We start from the raw sequence: 17095 nt of genomic DNA on the forward strand, positions 1-17095 counted from the left end.
TAGTCAGGTACTGTCAGAGCCTCTCAGGAGATAGCTATATTAGGCTGGCTTGTCCTTCCTTCAGTCTCACTACAATGGTTTTCTATTCTGCCAACTACTGTGCCAGGTCATCTCCCTCCCAATCTCCATTCATGCCGGAGCATGGTCCAGATCAAGTCTCACTGAGCATTGCCTCCTATTAAATCACAATCAGCCAGATTCTGACTGTGGACCAAAGACCTCGCATCCATCCTCAGACCCTGGTCATGTCTCCTGTCTATAGCTGCTTCCTCTTCAGGTTCTGTTCCTCAACCGAAACTTTAAAACTCCCTCTGTCTCTAGAAGTTTCTTTCCATCATGGTCCCTCACACAGTTAGTCACTGTTCCCACAAGGTCCTCTACTGTCTCCCTGCACCTCACTCATCCCTCATGGCTAAACACATCATTCCTCAAGTAGCTCCTGACAGCAGTGCACACAGGTCCCCGGAGTTCTGCAGCTCCTGACAGCAGTGCACACAGGTCCCCAGAGTTCTGTACCACTCCATTCTGGTTCCTCACATGGTTCTCACAGTCAACTAGCCACACTCGGTTTCTCACATAACTTAAGCTTCTTGCTGTGGGTCAGACAGTTCCCTCATGGAATCCCTGACATGGCTCTCCATTTTTCAGTTTTGTCATGCTGTCTTTACAGTGTCTATAAGTTACACACACACACACACACACACACACACACACACACACCTCACGCACACCACATGCACACCACACACACCATACACACACACACATACCACACGCCATACACACACACCTCATGCACACTTATATCCTCACTCCTAGACACAGTAACTACACAGTCAGTAACATCTACACAGGTTCTGCCATTCATAGTTTCTCCAAGTTCTTCATAGTTCCTCAAACAATTCTTTACAGTTTCTTACATAGTTTCCCACATAGATTCTCAAAAGTTCCCTCACATATTTCTACGCAGCTCCCGCTGTTCATCCAGCTACCCACATAATTAACTTCCCCCAAATTCTTCACACAAAGCTTCAAAAGCCCTGGGCACACTTCCCCAGGAGTCCCTCATGCCCTTTCCTGGTTTCTCACAGCTCCTCACAAAGTTCATCTCTTGGGTCCTCCGTGGCTCACAGGCCACAGCATGATTGCTAATACTGTCTACTTGAAAGGAATCCAGAATCACCTAGAAGACAAATCCTAGGGCATGCCTGTGACAAAGTTTCTAGTTGAGTTAAGACCAGACATAACTGTGAGTGACTCCATTCCACTCACAGGGCTGGTGGCCTGGACTGAAGGAAAAGGAGACTGCTGGGCTGCAGTGCTCAGTACTGTCTGCTTCCCAAGTTGCTGCCACCATCTCTTCCCTGCCCTGAAGGACCACATGCTCAATTTGTGAGCCAAAACCAACCCTTCCTTTCTCCATTTAAAAACATCCATCCATCCATCCATCCATCCATCCACCCATCCACCCATCTATCCATCTACCCACCCATCCACCCATCCATCCATCCACCCATCCATCCATCCATCCACCCATCCATCCATCCACCCATCTACCCACCCATCCACCCATCCATCCATCCACCCATCCATCCATCCATTCACCCATCTATACATCCATTCATGTGCACACACATGTGGCAGTCAGAAGACAACTTATGGGAATTAGCTCTCCTTTCAGCACAGAGGTTCCAGGGGTCAAACTCGTGTAGTCATGCTTGGTGGTGAGCACCTCCATGCTCCGAGCTGTTTCTCCAGCCCCCTTCCTTTTTCAAGTTGTCGTTGGGAGATTTTGTCACAGCAACAAGAGAGGAATCAGCACACGCGCGTGCTTCTTTTCCGTTTGTTTAAAACTCTCACTCTGTTTCAGAACCACTCATAGACTTCTCACAGTCCCACAAAATCCATGCTCTTGACAACTCCTCACACTGTGGCCACTTAGCTCCCCACAATTTCCCAATTCCATCCCATCTTCCCATAATGCCTCACACCCCCATAGACAGTTTCTCAAAATCCACGTGATTCGTCGTCAGTCCCTACCAGAGTTTATCACCAATGCCTCGGGCATTCCCCCCAAGGTTTCTCACAGTTCCTCAAACAGCTCTCCAGACAGTTCCTCACTGCTTTCTGTATCTCTCCACCCAGCGTATAAGCCTCATTTGCTCTCACTTCCTCACACTTCCTGTAGTCTGTCGCATGGTTTTTCACAGTTGCCAGCACAGCTCCTCCTGTTTCTCTGACACAGTTCCTACCTTCTCACACACTTGCTCACATAATTGAACATGCTTCACCTGCTTCCTCCCCCATTATCCCTCAGTATCCCCCACAGTATCATACGCACACCAGTCTCTCACCACCTCAATAGCTCACACCAGCCTTCCAGCTCCATGCCAAACCCACTTGCCCCGCTGGCTCCTTGCCAGTCCTCAGGTCTTCTGCCTGAGGTCATGAGGTCACGTTTCTCTGTAAAGCTTTCTATCTATCCAGATTAAAGAATTTTACATTGGGGCTACTACTGAAGGCCATTTTTTTTCCTGTGTTGCAAATTCACCCCAATCTGTAATTACATTTTCGGGTTTCTATTTGTTGTGTCTCCCTGACTGGGAGCCAGATTTGTGTTGTTCATCCCAAGACCTGGCTGCTAACCTAGGTTCCAGCTCCGAAGTGCACGCATTCATGGTTTCTTCACTAAGTGAATGAATGAGGTGTGGGCTTTACTGTTGAGACTGGCATAGGAGGGGGTGGGGGTCAAGGGCACTCTACTTCCAACCCCTCCCTCTTGAAGCTAAAAAAAAATCAGCTTACCTTATTGGGTCCAGAGTCCTGAAAAAGAAAGGACAGAACAAGTCTAAGAACCTGGAGCAAGGCTAGGGACCGAGGGTAGAGTGGGCAGAGAGGACAGGCTGGCTCCTGAGGGACTAACTCTAGGCAGAAGCCTGAGCTCATGCTAGGCATCTGTCACTCACTGGCCAAACACAGCTGGCCACTCTAAGCCAGTCATGACAGGCAAATCAAATAAGAGTGAGGCCGCTCAGGCTGGTGTCTCACAGCAATATTTGTGTCCTCTTAAGAATTCCAGAATAGGATTAAGTCTCTAGAATCCTTCTCTAGGTGTCATGGTGAGTAGACATCGGAAGGTTTGTCAAACCCAGCTCTTTCTCCACCTCCAAGGACTTTGGGCTCCCCCTAGAGGACGGCCTGTACCAGACCAACCGTGGTCAGAGCTAACCACTGCACCACCCATCCACAAGGATGCTAGCCAGCGTGATCGCAGTTGACATGCGATGATGAAGGGGGCGCATCATCCCTGTTTTACAGGTGAGGACATTGACGTTCTAACAAGGATTCCTGTCTCATGTTCGGCTTGATGGCACTCACCCCATCCCTGCCTGGGCTTTCTCTTGAGCCCCAGTTACCTCTCTAAAGACAGGACCTAGAACATGTGTAAAAAGAATGCCCAGCTTTTCCCTGAGGGTAGGTGAGGGTTACATCTCTCTAGTCCACTGCCATCGTCCCCCCACCCCAACTTAGTTCCAGAAGCCTGGAGGCAGCTCACCATTTCGGCCAGAGCAGAGATGACCTTTCCTAGGGTGGTCAAAGACTTGTTGATGTTGGCCCCCTCCTGTGTGTAGAGAAGGGTGGTTAGGACGGTGGATGGCACCTGGAGCCTATTGATCTAGCATGGTCTCCCTGGGGACTGATCTGTGTGGCATGGGGCTGTGGCTCCAGGACCTGAAGCTGATCTCTGAGATTACTAGGTCCAGAGGATTCTGGGGCAAGCAGCTGGTCAGAGGTCCCGTGTTCCTGATCAGCCCCTCCAGCACCCTAGCTAACCCTCGACATGTCCCTACACAGTACATGACAGAGGCCTTTCCCTATCAACAGAGTCAAAGGTTGGGGGACACCCAGAAAGGGAAAAAAAGACTAGACTGTTTCCAGAGAGGCTATGCCCTCAGGACACAGGCGAGCCAGCTCAGCCCGCTGCCACCCCACAGCCTCTCTCCTCTGGGGTGGGAAGCAGAAAGAACTGAGTGTGGAAGACACTATGAGCTTACTCTCTGACTGCTGTCTGTCCTCATTTACAAGACCTGGAGTGTGGAGATTGGTACTCTGTCTACCGAACACCAAAGGTTCCAGCCACGTACCCACCCCGCCATTCCTGTCTAGGAGGCTTGCCTTTGGTGGTAGCACAACCTTGCTGTGTCCCCAAACAAACCTTCGGAACAGCCTGGCCCTACCTTGAGTCGTGTGCCCTTGGCTCCTGTGGAGTCGGCTCGCTCACTGCCCGCCAGGTCCACCAGGCTGATTTTGCTCACCTGAAATGACACATGCATCAGATACCATCTCCTGCTGCAGGTGAGGCTGAGGTGAGGCTGCTGCAGGGCCACCTTGCCCCTCCGTAGACAGTCTCATGCTTGAGGAGCTATGCCCACACCCTTTCCTGGCATCCTCCCATCTTTGATGGCCCCAGTTTCCTTCTTCATCTCTGTTCACAGCTTTTTTTGATGTTCTATCCCAGTTAGGCATCTCTTCAGAAGTTGCGCTCACTGCCCGGGGCCCTGCCTCCTTGGGCCAAGCGCTCTATATGGCAACATAGGAGGTCGACTCAATTAGGTGTAGGCATCCATTTTCACAGATGTCTCTAATCACCTGTGGTTGAATTTGAACCCAGATCCACAGAAGGCCTTAGCTGTTGCTTAGCGGCCTCCCTGGGCCCTGCCCAGGCTCCCTGCGGAGGAGTAGTCAGTCACATGACCCCAGGAAGGCCCAGCCTCTCCTGACCAGACATTGGACACAAGAGGGACCATCTCAGAGAAATCCTGGCAGTGCAACCTATCCTCTCACGTGACCCCAGACTTCTCTGCCTTCCTGAGGCTCTTACTATTTCATGGGGACATAGTTGGGAGCATCGCACCAGGCCCAGGTGTCCCCAACACTATCGGGGACTGATGTGGACCCTGCTTGGCTCCTCTATAGAGCTCTTTGCCCAGGAGATTGTGAGAATGTTTGCACAGGAGGACCTTCAGGCAAAGGGACAAAGAGGCCGACAAGAGGCTCAGAATGACTCTGATATCCTTCCAGAAGCCCACAGACTGAATGATTAAGATAAAGAGCCTAGGAAACAACACACAGACCATGTTCTGATCCACTGAGTGTGTCAAAGTGTCGCTTGTGGGAGGGGCATCTGGAGTGGGGAGTGCCAGGGCTGTGCTCCCTCAGCATAGGTACTCTGTGCCCACCACATGCCGTTTCCAGTGTGGACCCCATCTCTCCAGGGAGAGAGAGAGACCCTGCCCTGCTAGCCTGTACCAGGGGCTCACAAACACCACTGTAACCTTCCGCCCGTGGCCCAACTACAGAGCTAGGTGAAACCTGTGCCCCTAGACCACTCCACACATGCTCACTTTCTCTGTGGTGATGTTGGTCTCCGCATCATGGCGCTTCTGGGTGAAGATGATGTTGAAGACAGCGTGAGAACGGCTGCTGGTCTCATTCATGTTGGTGGCTGCCACAGTCCTGGGAGAAAGAAGCTGCTTGAGGTTATCTGCCCCTTACCCAGGGGTCAGCGAGCATTACCAGAGGTGCAGTGTGCTCACCGAGGTCACCGGAAGTCACTCCTCAACCTGGGTGTGACCACACCGCCTGCCAGAGCTCAAGCCCAGTTCCCACCTGTTAGTCAGCGATGGAGGTGCTCGACCTTCAAATGCTGTCATGAATATGGGGGGTACAGTGTCTCAGATGCTTCCTGCTACTGAGAATCAATGTCACCCAACTGGACAGAAGTCCTCACAGGTGTTGAAGTGGGGATGCCCCTTGAAAGGCTTAAGTATCCATCATCACCCATCTCAATGTTCCTCCAGCCACTCTGGGGAGCCCAAAGAGTATTAAGCCCACACACAATGTAAAAAGGGAAGACCATGTGGCTCTTCAGGGAAAAGAGCCCGAGGTTGCCTGAGACAGGTAGGGATGGGTCTCAACACTGTCCCAACCTGCCCAGATCCTCATAGAATCTCCCAAGATGGAGTGCACGGCAACAGTTCAGAACCCACCTCTGGTAGGCAAAAGTCACAGGCTTTTTTGTTTTTGTTTTTGTTTTTTAAGATTCATTTATTTATTTCATGTATGTGAGTACGCTGTCACTGACTTCAGATACACCAGAATATGGCATCATATGCCATTACAGATGGTTGTGAGCCACCATGTGGTTGCTGGGATTTGAACTCAGGACCTCTGGAAGGGCAGTCAGTGCTCATACCCGCTGAGCCATCTCACCAGCCCAAAAGTCGCAGTCTTACATGCACTGAGGGGCTTTATTATGAACAACCCTGAGGGGCTGTTAGTGGTAGTTCAGGACACACACACACACACACACACACACACACACACACACACACACCCTCAGAAGCTGAAGGCAGTTACCTGAGCAACCTGGGGCAACCAATGTGTGTCAGTAGGACTACCGTGGCGACCAATGTCCCAGGCTAAAGGGCGTAGATTGCTTATGGTCACCATGATGACCCTCACAGTTTCCAGACCTAGGCCTGACAGAATAGCTGCCCTTGGGCACAAAAACTGCCTCAGAGCTATTGGTATTGCTGTCCAGAGCCCTGTTGCTAGAGGTAACAGAGCCACATAGACCATTTGCTCAGCCCAGGAGCAGCACTCATGTAGGAGGAAAGCAAGGCCTCTCTCAAGCTGATATGTGTCCTCAGTGGCCTGCCACATGAGGTCCTTTATCCTCTTGGGAGCCGCCACACTGACTTTTCATGAGGTGAAGCCAGTAGTGCTCTGAGAGGACCAGGCCAGAGCTAAGAGTGTGGCCAAGGAGGACAAGTCATCTGCATACCTGGCTTTGTTCCCTGAGTCCATGAGGTCCTGGATGTCATTGTAGGAGGTTACAGCCAGCTTGGAGAGGTCCTCCACATAAGGCCCCAGCAGAGGGTGCTCCCTTACACGAAGGTTGCCTTTGTTCTTGGGGTTCAGGAGATCACGGACTCGCTCACAGTAAATCTCCATGTAGCTGACCTGGTGAGCAACATTAAGACCCCGAGTGAGGCTGAGCTGCACCATCAAGACCCAAGTGAGGCTGAGCTGCACCATCAAGACCCAAGTGAGGCTGAGCTGCACCATCAAGACCCCAAGTAAGGCTAAACTGCACCATCAAGACCCCAAGTGAGGCAGGGCCACACCATCACAACCCTGTGGCAGGGTTCTGTGGCAGAGCAGAGAGTTGATTTCTGGGTAGGACACACAGGGAATCCAGCCTGTGGCCTCTATGTGAGTATGGGTGTCAGCCCTCCCTCCTATTGACCTGTAGGACTAAGCTAGTCCTTCAAGAACCCCAAGGCAGGACAGTGGCTCCCTGATGGGCAGGGCACACAAAGGACACTCAGCCAGGGTCAGCCTACTTCCATCTGCCCGGTCCTCTACCATTCAAAGCCATCTTGACACTAGCCACATTGCATAAGCCCCTGTGGTTACCCTGAGGCTACCTCAGCCACAGCATAGCCCAGGCTTTGTGGCTCTGTGGTGTCTGCCCCTGTACTGGGTGGGATAAGTAGCTATGCCATAAACACCTGCTGGTGGTCAACTTCCCCTTAGCCCTGAGCCACCAAATCCCACGTGGGCATGTGGACAGTCATTGTATGGATGAGTGACAGAAATAGATGTTCGTTTTAAGTCAGAAGAGCATTGCCAAGCACACTTAGAACTCCCCAGATCTACACTGGGAAACAGGCGGCAGGCAGGACATCCTACCTCCACAGAGTAGGACATGTTGTCGTTGGTCGTGTCGTTGATTCGAGAGAAGAGGTCTTCGCAGAGCTTCAAGAATGGAGGAAAACATGTTAGCTGATGAGGACTGGTGACCCGGAGCCCTGTCTCTCATGGTGCTGGGGACACCTTGTACCCAGGCAGGGTCCTTCATGGCCAGACGCCCCTGGTCCCTCCAAAATGTTCATTCAGGTGTAAAGGCCTGAACCAAGCACTCAGTCTTCTGACTCTAGTGCCCTCTGGTTGGTATCTACCCTTCCCTAGATTGTCTGTTTGTAACCCTGTCCTCATCTGCATAGAAGGTGGGGCCACCACTCTTCCACTGGCCTAGCATTATTATTCTCTGACCAGGACAAGTACTGGTCCAGACCCCGAGATCTCCTACCAGGAGGAGAGGAGGGCTGAGAACAGTCAAACTTTTAGTAGCTTCTGAGGAGCCATCTGTATCTTAAGAATGTGGTCACACCTTAGGCCACCAGCCATCTGCCCCAAGTCCTCACAGCCCCCATAGAGACCATCTGTCCAGCCAGTGCCTTATCTTTTGGATATGTCCCGATTGGGTACCTTCAAAGGCTGACCTTGCAGCCCATCCCAGGCCATTCCTACCTCCCTCCTATCATCCCACCCCTTCTTCCTCTCATGACACCTCTCACTCCTTTCTAGGGCCCAGCCATGCCTGTGGGATGATGCCTTGCTGGTCCTTCTCTTGTTTCCCCATCATGGTGTAGGACTTGCCGGCCCCTGTCTGTCCATAGGCAAAGATGCACACGTTGTAGCCCTCAAAGGCATGCTGTAGCATCTCTTCTCCAATGTCCCTGTAGACCTGCTTCTGAGAGGCATAGTTGATGTCCTCGGGCTGCAGAGAGAAGAGATGTGGCTTAGGAGGCTGTGGGTTCTGAAACTGTGCCTGAGTCCTCAGAGCCCAAGTTGGGATGGGGCCTTGAGGTGAAAGGCTGTGCTATGGTACATACGAATCCTGACTGGGGGTAGCCTCCTGAGGGATCCTCTGAGTCACAAATGAGAGACAGAAGGTAGCTGGGTAGTGGAGGGGGCCAGGGCAAAGAGGTTACAGCAGACTGAAGAGTATGTGCAAAGACCCCCAGGTAAGAGCTCAGCCCAGCCGGTTCATGTGACAGTGGTGGGTTTAGCACTAACTAGAGTTAAAAGGAGGCAGGGCTCAGGGGCTGAGGGATCTTTGGGATGACCTGTGGCATCAGGACATTATCCTGAGGGCAGAGGATTCCCCAGGCAAAGAAACAGCATGGTTGAGCCAAAGGGCATAACTGTAAGGAAGGACCAGACAGGGAGCAGTCCTGGGGAATTCTGGGACCACATTCAGAGAGACAAAGGCCAGGGAGATTGAGAGAATGGACTGGATGTTTCCAGAAGGATCCAGAAAGAGGTGGAACATGGGCAGGGCTTGATGTGGACTGGATGTGGCCTGGGGAGGGAGGAGCCCAGAGTCCACATCTCTCAGCATTTGGGATGCTGGAGCTTACAGGTAGGGCTCTGAGGGAGAAGACACAGCAAATGACCACAACTATGATGCTGGGGCTGTGGGCAAAAGGATCTTGTCCTTATAGGTTGGTGATCAACTCAGAGTGACCCTCCAGGCGAATAGGGTAGAGTCTTCATCCCACTTCCCACTTCATCCCTCATCCCAGGGGAACATGAAGCTTAGGGAGAGGTCCTGAGACCAGCACTGGGCTAGCTTTCACAACACCAGCCTGCTTCTCCCCAGACGCAGCTCACCGAGGTATGTGACCAGTAGGAGTAATCGAAGCTGAAGCTCTTGGGTGTCTCCTTGGGCTGTTTGGGGTTGACAATGGCTGCAAGGGACACATATAATAAAGCTAGTTAACTCTATGCAATGAAATCTCAACCATCCAGACTGCGCCCTAATCCTCAGAGGGTTCCGGGCAAGCCCGACCCTCAAACTAGATGGGACCAGAGACCCATTTACAGGCACACAGGAGTCTTTGCCCCTCTCTTTGGGATGGACTCAGAGACGCCAGGGAGCATCACCAGGCCACACCTATTTTCTAGTGACAATCATACTGCAGACTCCAGCTCTCCTAGTTCAGGGTTCTACAGCCTACTGGTCTACCTGCCCTGCCTGGCACACTTTTATCTCCAAAGTAGTTAAAGTCTAGGGCACCCTGTGGAATTCCAAGTCCTATCTCTTGCAGGCACTCTCATGCCTGCACAGCTCATCTGGGCATCTGTGGGGGGTATGTCCCTATAGGGAGGTGCTCATTGCCGAGCATATCACGATCATTTCCTGTTTCCTCTCTTGTTGTCAGACAATGAGTGTCCTCTAGCCTTGTTGTTACAACCCAAGCCCCTAGGCCTACCTCAAGGTTCCTCTTGAGGTATCATAGTGTCTGCTCCCTCCTCCCTCTTCACAGAGGCTCCAGCCCAACCCCAGGGACCCAGATGGCTGAAGCAGCAATAGTCCCACAGCCAGGGATGAATTCTGAGTGAGCCCTAACACGTAGCCCACATCTAGGACCTAAAGTTTCCCAAGAGAGAGTCCCAGTAGCCCAGAAGGCCTGCGTTACCCACGCATAACCTACAACTTTCCATTCTCAACAGCCCTGACTCACAGCACCTGCGCTCAGTGGCCACAGGAAGGGATTTGGTTCCCACACCCTAAGGTTGTGTTCTCCAGACTGTCAGAAACATAATACCTGTATTGATGCAGACTTGAGGACACCAGGTCAGATTCAGATCCTGCCCTGGGGCTCACATCCATAAAGGCTAGGCCAATCATAGTCACCATCAAGCGAAGCTCTCCACCCACCCAGGACTTTCTCAACTTGGGACAAGTTTTTCTTAGTGAGAATCACAATACAGCCCTTAGAATACCCCGATACACCCACCAGCCTGCATCCAAGATGACTTCCTGATGTATGGGAATGGGTAAGACGACTCTCTGAGGGATGACTGAACTGTTCTCCAAAGCCTGTATGGACTTCCAAGTGAACCCCCTGGTGGGTCAAGGTGACTTTTCTAGGAGATGGGAGTCATTGCAAATGGTGTTTATCAAAGTGATGTCATCAGAGTGGACCCCGCTGTAGCGTGACTCCTGTCCTTACCAAAGGGGAAAATTTGGAGACACATACATGCAGGGAGGACACTACATCCTGTAACAATAAAGATGGAAGGCCGAGCAAGGCTTCTATAACACCGAAGCCATCAATATCCAGGAGCTCAGAAGGGGGCCTGGGGAAGGGCCTCCCTCCCAGCCTCAGGAGGTCTCAACCCAGACTACACTTGGACTTCAGCCTGCAGAGTGGCTGCATCGTACATTCCTGAAGTTAAACAGCCCTTCCACAATTTCTCATGGCAGCTCTGGGAAGCTGAATACCCTATGGTCGTGCAATCCGCTGCCACTGTAATAAGCTCAGTGGCCGCCAAGGCTCTGAGCAAGCATCTGACCCAAATATCACTAGAAGCCATCTCTCCTCAGACCCTCCCTAGGCCCCTAGACTGGAGTTCTTCCAAGCCTAGAGTCTTTGGAAGGCCAGTGAGAGAACACAGTGACTGGCCATTTATGCCCTACCATGACTGCCTTGTGGAGACAGGAGAGCAAGCTGACCTAGCTTCATGTCCTTCTGTGACACAGGAAGAGTGTGGCTCCAACACAGCCAGAACCCAACACAGATGAGGCCGGTGTTGTGGGAACAATTGCAGCACCTTCTTCACTGCAGCCTGAGCTGGGCCTCCGAGACGCTGGGAAGGAGGCCAGGACCTCCTTGTTTATGACACCATTGTCCCACCCTCTGTCTGCTCTGTTCTCTGACCCCTTGTACTGTGGATCAGGGCCTCTGCATAATCCCCAAATTCCCTGCCCTAGCCCCATCCTCACTCCTGGACAGGCCTGAGCTCTGGACTTGATGCTCTAACCTTCCCATCCTCCCTGACTCTGATGGGGTCCTGGTATTGGAGTCATCATCATCATACCCCATGTGGACCCTCAGCTCCCTGAAGTGAGGCCCTCCCAGGACATAGGGAGGGTACAAGTTCAATGGAGATGGGTTAGCAGGCAATTCATGGAGAGGAGAGATCTTCATTTCAAGCTATAAGAGTCCACTGTGGGGCCCAGCAGGGCTTGGGCCCTGTTTGCTCTTGCTCCCCACAGCCTGTGTCCTCCATCCTGCAGTAGTATGTGTTAATGGAAATACCCTCATTCATCCTGAGAGGGAACCGAGATTCCTCCCCACAGTTCACATAGCCCAGAAGCCCTGGATCCCAGCGTATACCAGGCCTGGCTGTCCAACCACAGCCCCCAGCCCAACCTGCAGAGGCCTGTTTTGTGCCAACAACCCCTCCCCCAACAGTCCGTTTCTCATAGAAGCAGAGCCCATTAGGACAAAAAGCAACTGGCTGTCCTGTGGAACCAGGAGGGGGTTGAAATGGGGCCATGCAGGCCTGGAAGCCAGACCTCTGGACCAGCTCATTAAAGACTCCATCTCTTCAACCCCTTACCAGGGCTGGGCCCCTGGGAGCCAGACTCTTTCAAGAGAGGTTGCACAATGCAAGGCCTGTGGGGCCTGCACAGGGGTGGCCACCCGGTGGGGAGGACAAAAGTGGGGGTGGGGACAGCGTGCAGAGGAGCAGAGAGAAAGAAATTAATTGGGCACTTTTCTCGGAATCAGAATGTCTCCCTGCAACCAAGAACACAGCAGAGGGGCGGGGGGAGTGTGTGCTGAGCAGATCCTGTTGCCTTCTGACCCCAGGTTTCTCTGTGTGGCTAGAGGGTTCAGAAGTGACCTGGATTGGGACTGTGGGGAACACCCAGCGTCAAGTACGCCTTTGCATACGTCAGGAAACTGAGGCCTAAATCAATGACCCATCAAGGTCAGTAACAAGTAAGCAAAGTGGTTGGTTCTTTATCCTTAGCTCTCCTGGAATTCAGTTCAGGGCACATCCTGGGATGATTCTTTAAAGTGGCCTAGGGACCCATCATCAGCCTGTCCTGAGTCTCTGCAGAGGGACATGGCAGACCCAGAGCCCACACCATCTCCGTATCTTCTGAGTATAAAGTATGACTTAAGGAGAGCAAAACAAGCCTGCCCCATTGTGTAGTGAGGATACGGAGCATATTTAAAGAGCACAAACTCCACTGACTGGCCCAGGCTGGCTGTGTCAGCGACAGACAGATGTCCTGATGATGAGACCGTTAGCTCTGGAATGTTCAGACAAAGAGCACTATTTATCCAGATGACAATTACAGAATAGTGAAAGGTGCCTGGGCCACTCATAGTGGTCTCAAAGTCCTCCTCCTCCCTTGATAGTCCTAGCAGCCACCCCAGGAGGCTGACGTGGACACATCTGAGACCCTCAACTCCAGCAGCCACCTGTGAGCTAGGGGAACGGCAGAGAGGTGTTTTTGCAGGTGCTAAACACCACGTGAGTCCTGTCATCATCTGACCCCCTGAGGAGGGACCTGAGGTCGCTGTTGGTGCCAACCATCGGGTACAGTTTGTACCAGCAGAAACTTGTGGAAGACAGTGGACAGAACCCACATGAGATCCAGGATCACATGACCACCAAGCCCAGACAACCCTGAACAGAGGTGATGACCAGTTCTTATCCTAAAACCTAAGCCTTTTAAGGTGCACTGTTATCAACAAGGTCCACTCAGACACTGTGCCATTTGCAGAGAACCCCCAAAGTGAGCATAGCCAGCCTAGGGGGTCAGAAGCAAGACTAACAGCTCCCCTAGTGGAGGAATGGAGGGACTGCTGCGGCAGGAGGTCCTGTTGAGTACTATTCACAGCCTGGGTGTGGCTGTCAGCTCTGGAAAATCCAGGGAGCCTCCCACTGTGACCTGCCCACTGCCTCTCTGCCTGTCAATCACATCTCATTAAGAAAGCAGGCAAGGGCTTCAGAGACTTCAGTCAAACCCTGCTGCTCATGGGACTGTTGGGGGCAGGCCTATGTCCCTGGTCTTATGCAAGGGCTATCCCCTGGTTTACTGCTTCATACTCCCCAAGATTAGACCACACCTCCCACTTGTCGGAGTCTGACATGACCAAATGGGAACCATAGTAAAGAACAAAATGGAGAGGTGAAACCCTAAGGCTGTAATCAAAGTCAAATAGTGTTGGCTTCCACCCCTACCCCACTCCCCAATCATATTTCTGAAACCTCAAGGTGTGGTCCTCGCTATGGTACCCAGCCTGGGCTTGAGCTAGTGTCAGGTGATCTCCTGCCTCAGCCTCCTGAGCAGCTGAGACTACAGGCTTGGAAATGGGATCATAAAGATCATGATTAAAGTGGAGGCACACTGAGTTAACTTATGCCTTAAATCCTTGTAAAAAAGACCACCCAAAGACACAGAGATGCATCCAGGCATGGTGGCATGTGCCTGCGTCTGTGCCAACCTGGAATTACAATATATGAAATTGATGTAATAGTGCAAGGACAGCCTGAGCTACAGTGTGAATATTAATCCAGCTTAAGATACACTCTGAGACTCAAACAACCAGAACACGGGGACATGGAAAGCGGGGAGGCCACACGTGACAATGTGGGCACAAGTGAGAGCAATGTGGCTACAAGCCCAGCCAGGCAACAGTCTCCAGACGCTTGGAGAGGCAGAAGGTATGGTCCCCTGAATGGAGGGGATGCACCCTGCCCATGCCTTGATTTTGAATGTCTGGTTTCCAGAACCCAAGAACAAATTTCTGTTTCTACAGTCCCTCATCGGTGGTCATGTTATGGTAAGCCCTGGAACCCCCATACACCATGTGGATGAGGAAGGCTTGGGACTCTCAGACCTAGGCTAGGTTGGCTCTTGGGTCTGGCTGGTAGGCATGGTCTGATGGACCCACGTGACCAGCAGCTGATGGTGTAGTCGTGACAACCAGTACTTACTGGTGGTGCTTCCAGACATCTGAATGATGCACTTGGAGTCTCGGCTCATTTCCCGGGAGTTGAAGGGGCGGACACGCACCGCCACCTTCACAGAGGCCCCGGCCATTTCTGTGGAGTTGGTTGGTAATTCAGCAGCTACAGTTGCCCCAGAGAGGGCAGAGTCACCTATTGCAGGGAAAGGGAAACACAAATTAGGAGCAGTGTTCAAAGAAGCCTGGCTGTCCCCTTCTCCACTCCCTCCAACCTCCCTCAATGACCATGTGATGGCCAACCAGCAGGACCCAGAACTGGGAGCAGGTAGCTACAGGCGAGAAAGGCACTAATTTGAACAGCACAGAGCTAAGCCAAGTGTACAGGGCCCAACAGCGCCAGAACAAGAAGGTGACCCTCCAGGGAAGAAAACTGTCTCCCCTCTCCCAGAAGCTGCCATTTGAAAAATGGCTTCTTAGTTACTAACAGGATTCTGTGCCCACTTCCCTTTCTCGGTGCTGGGATTTTGTCTTGGTTAAACTTGTGTGGACTTTGAGCATGAGTAACACTGGGTATATCAACCACACACGAGGGCAGGCTGCATGCTCAGGAATAGTTGGCCAATGCAAAACAGACTGTGTTATTGCTTTCTGTTTTTGTTTCCTTGTGTGTGTTTCTTGTTTGTTTGTTTGTTTGTTTGTTTGTTTTATTTTCATTTTATTTTACTTATTCACGTTACAACCCTCTCACTGCCCCCATCCCAGTCACCCCTTCCCACAATCCTCTCCCTTTCCCCCTCCCCTTCTCCCTGGGCATCCCTCTCATCCTATGTCTGTTTGTTTTCAAGAGAAAGAATATGAAGTTGGTTGGGTAGAAATAAGGAGAGAGCTGAGAGGAGCTGGGGAAGGAAAGAATATGACCCAGATACATTGTATGGAAAATTTTAAACTGAATTTTAAAAAAAGAAGAAAGTGGGGATCCTTGGACCTACAGGGTTCCTCAGGCAAGGGTTAGAAATGGACAAGTCTCAGCCTAGACCTGGTCCTGCTTGTCTCTGGGAAGTGATTCACCCTGGGCTGTGGGTGAGTCCGGTGTGGAAAGGGCAGGGTTGAAGCCAGTGACTCCATACATAAGCTGGAACTGGAGCTTGATGGACCCTCAGTAGGCAGTGTCTTCAGAGGCTGCTGAAGAAGGGCAGGTCTCCCTACCACTGAGGAGGACAAATCTACCTAGAACGAAAACTGGTGGGAGCTGGACTTTAGCCCACTCCTTCATGCCAGGCCCTGCAGCCAGCCCTAGGCACAGTGCCAGCCACTCTTTGATACCACCTTCTGCAAGTCTATGCGTGGGCACCCAAGAAGGGCCAGCAGACCATATTTCCTTGGGTTGACATCCTAGCTAGGGAGGAAGGTGGGCACAGGTAAGCCCGTGAAGCCCCTGGGATATCAGTCCTCGGCCGCATGTATGCCGCAGCACACCCTGTGCCCTTCAAGGCAGTATCCTGTGATCGAATAACCCTAGGACCAGGAATAGGAAGTCATTAGAGAGGAAGAAAATGTCTATGAGAACAGATGACGTGACAAGCTTTTCATTCTCCTCCAATTCAGTTGCACAGATGCTCAATTCCTGTGACCCAGATATTCCGACAGGATTTTCAGCGAGATCTGGCAAGATAAGATTTTTGGAAAAAAAAAAAAAAAAAGGACAAAGAATGGGCCACACCCCACCCCCAGCCGTCACATACACCATAAAGTCATGCTCATTTAAAGGCTGGCCGTGGCTCTGTTCTAGTTTTATTTCTGTGGCTGGGCTAAAACAGACCAAAGACAGCACTGGGGAGGAAAGGATTTATTGTCTGATACTTTCAGGCCACGATCCACCATTGAGGGAAGTCGGGGTGAGAACCTGAGGCACAAACTATGGAAGAGAGCTTGTGTTGGCTCACTTGCAAGTTCATGTCCAGCTAGCTTTCTTCTAAAGCCCAGGACTACCTGCCTAGGGGTGGTGCCGCTCACAGGGGACTGGTCCCTCCTGTGTCAAATAGTAATCAAAACAGTGCCCCACAGACATGCCCACAGGCAAGTCGATTCCCCAATCCAGGCTTTCCTCTCAGATGACTCTAGGCCAGTGGTTTTCAATCTGTGGGTGGTGATCCCATTGGGAGTCTAATGAGCTTTTCACAGGGGTCACTTAAGGCCATTAGAAAACACAGATATCTACATTACAATTCACTAACAGTAACAAAATTACCATTATGAAGTAGCAACAAAAATAATTTTATGGTTGGGGGAGGGGTCACCACAATGTGAGGAACTGTATTAAAGGGTGGCAGTATCAGGAAGGTTGAGAGCCACTGGTCTAGGCTGTGCCAACTTGACAATCAAAGCTGACACCCAAATAGGTGGGGCTCTATGGAGAAAGAGCAGGTCCATAGACTCTCTCTCTCTCTCTCTCTCTCTCTCTCTCT

The 17095-nt window shown here is 51.6% G+C and overlaps 1 protein-coding gene across 4 annotated transcripts in view; it reads right to left on the bottom strand.

Moving 5' to 3' along the window:
- Kif1a (kinesin family member 1A) overlaps positions 1-17095 on the bottom strand; it is an 89356-nt gene that overhangs the window by 54271 nt on the left and 17990 nt on the right. For all 4 annotated transcript variants that reach the window (XM_031368472.1, XM_031368474.1, XM_031368475.1 and 1 more), the window contains exons 2-10: positions 14659-14823; positions 9526-9602; positions 8450-8629; positions 7759-7824; positions 6848-7026; positions 5406-5517; positions 4239-4316; positions 3557-3622; positions 2806-2823 (exon numbers count right to left, since the gene is read on the bottom strand). In XM_031368472.1, coding sequence (XP_031224332.1) covers positions 2806-2823; positions 3557-3622; positions 4239-4316; positions 5406-5517; positions 6848-7026; positions 7759-7824; positions 8450-8629; positions 9526-9602; positions 14659-14764 — 882 coding nt within the window. In that variant the 5' untranslated portion in view covers positions 14765-14823. The remainder of the gene's footprint in view (positions 1-2805; positions 2824-3556; positions 3623-4238; positions 4317-5405; positions 5518-6847; positions 7027-7758; positions 7825-8449; positions 8630-9525; positions 9603-14658; positions 14824-17095) is intronic.

The sequence above is a fragment of the Mastomys coucha genome, unplaced genomic scaffold (genome assembly GCF_008632895.1).
Source record: "Mastomys coucha isolate ucsf_1 unplaced genomic scaffold, UCSF_Mcou_1 pScaffold14, whole genome shotgun sequence".
Lineage (NCBI taxonomy): Eukaryota > Metazoa > Chordata > Mammalia > Rodentia > Muridae > Mastomys > Mastomys coucha.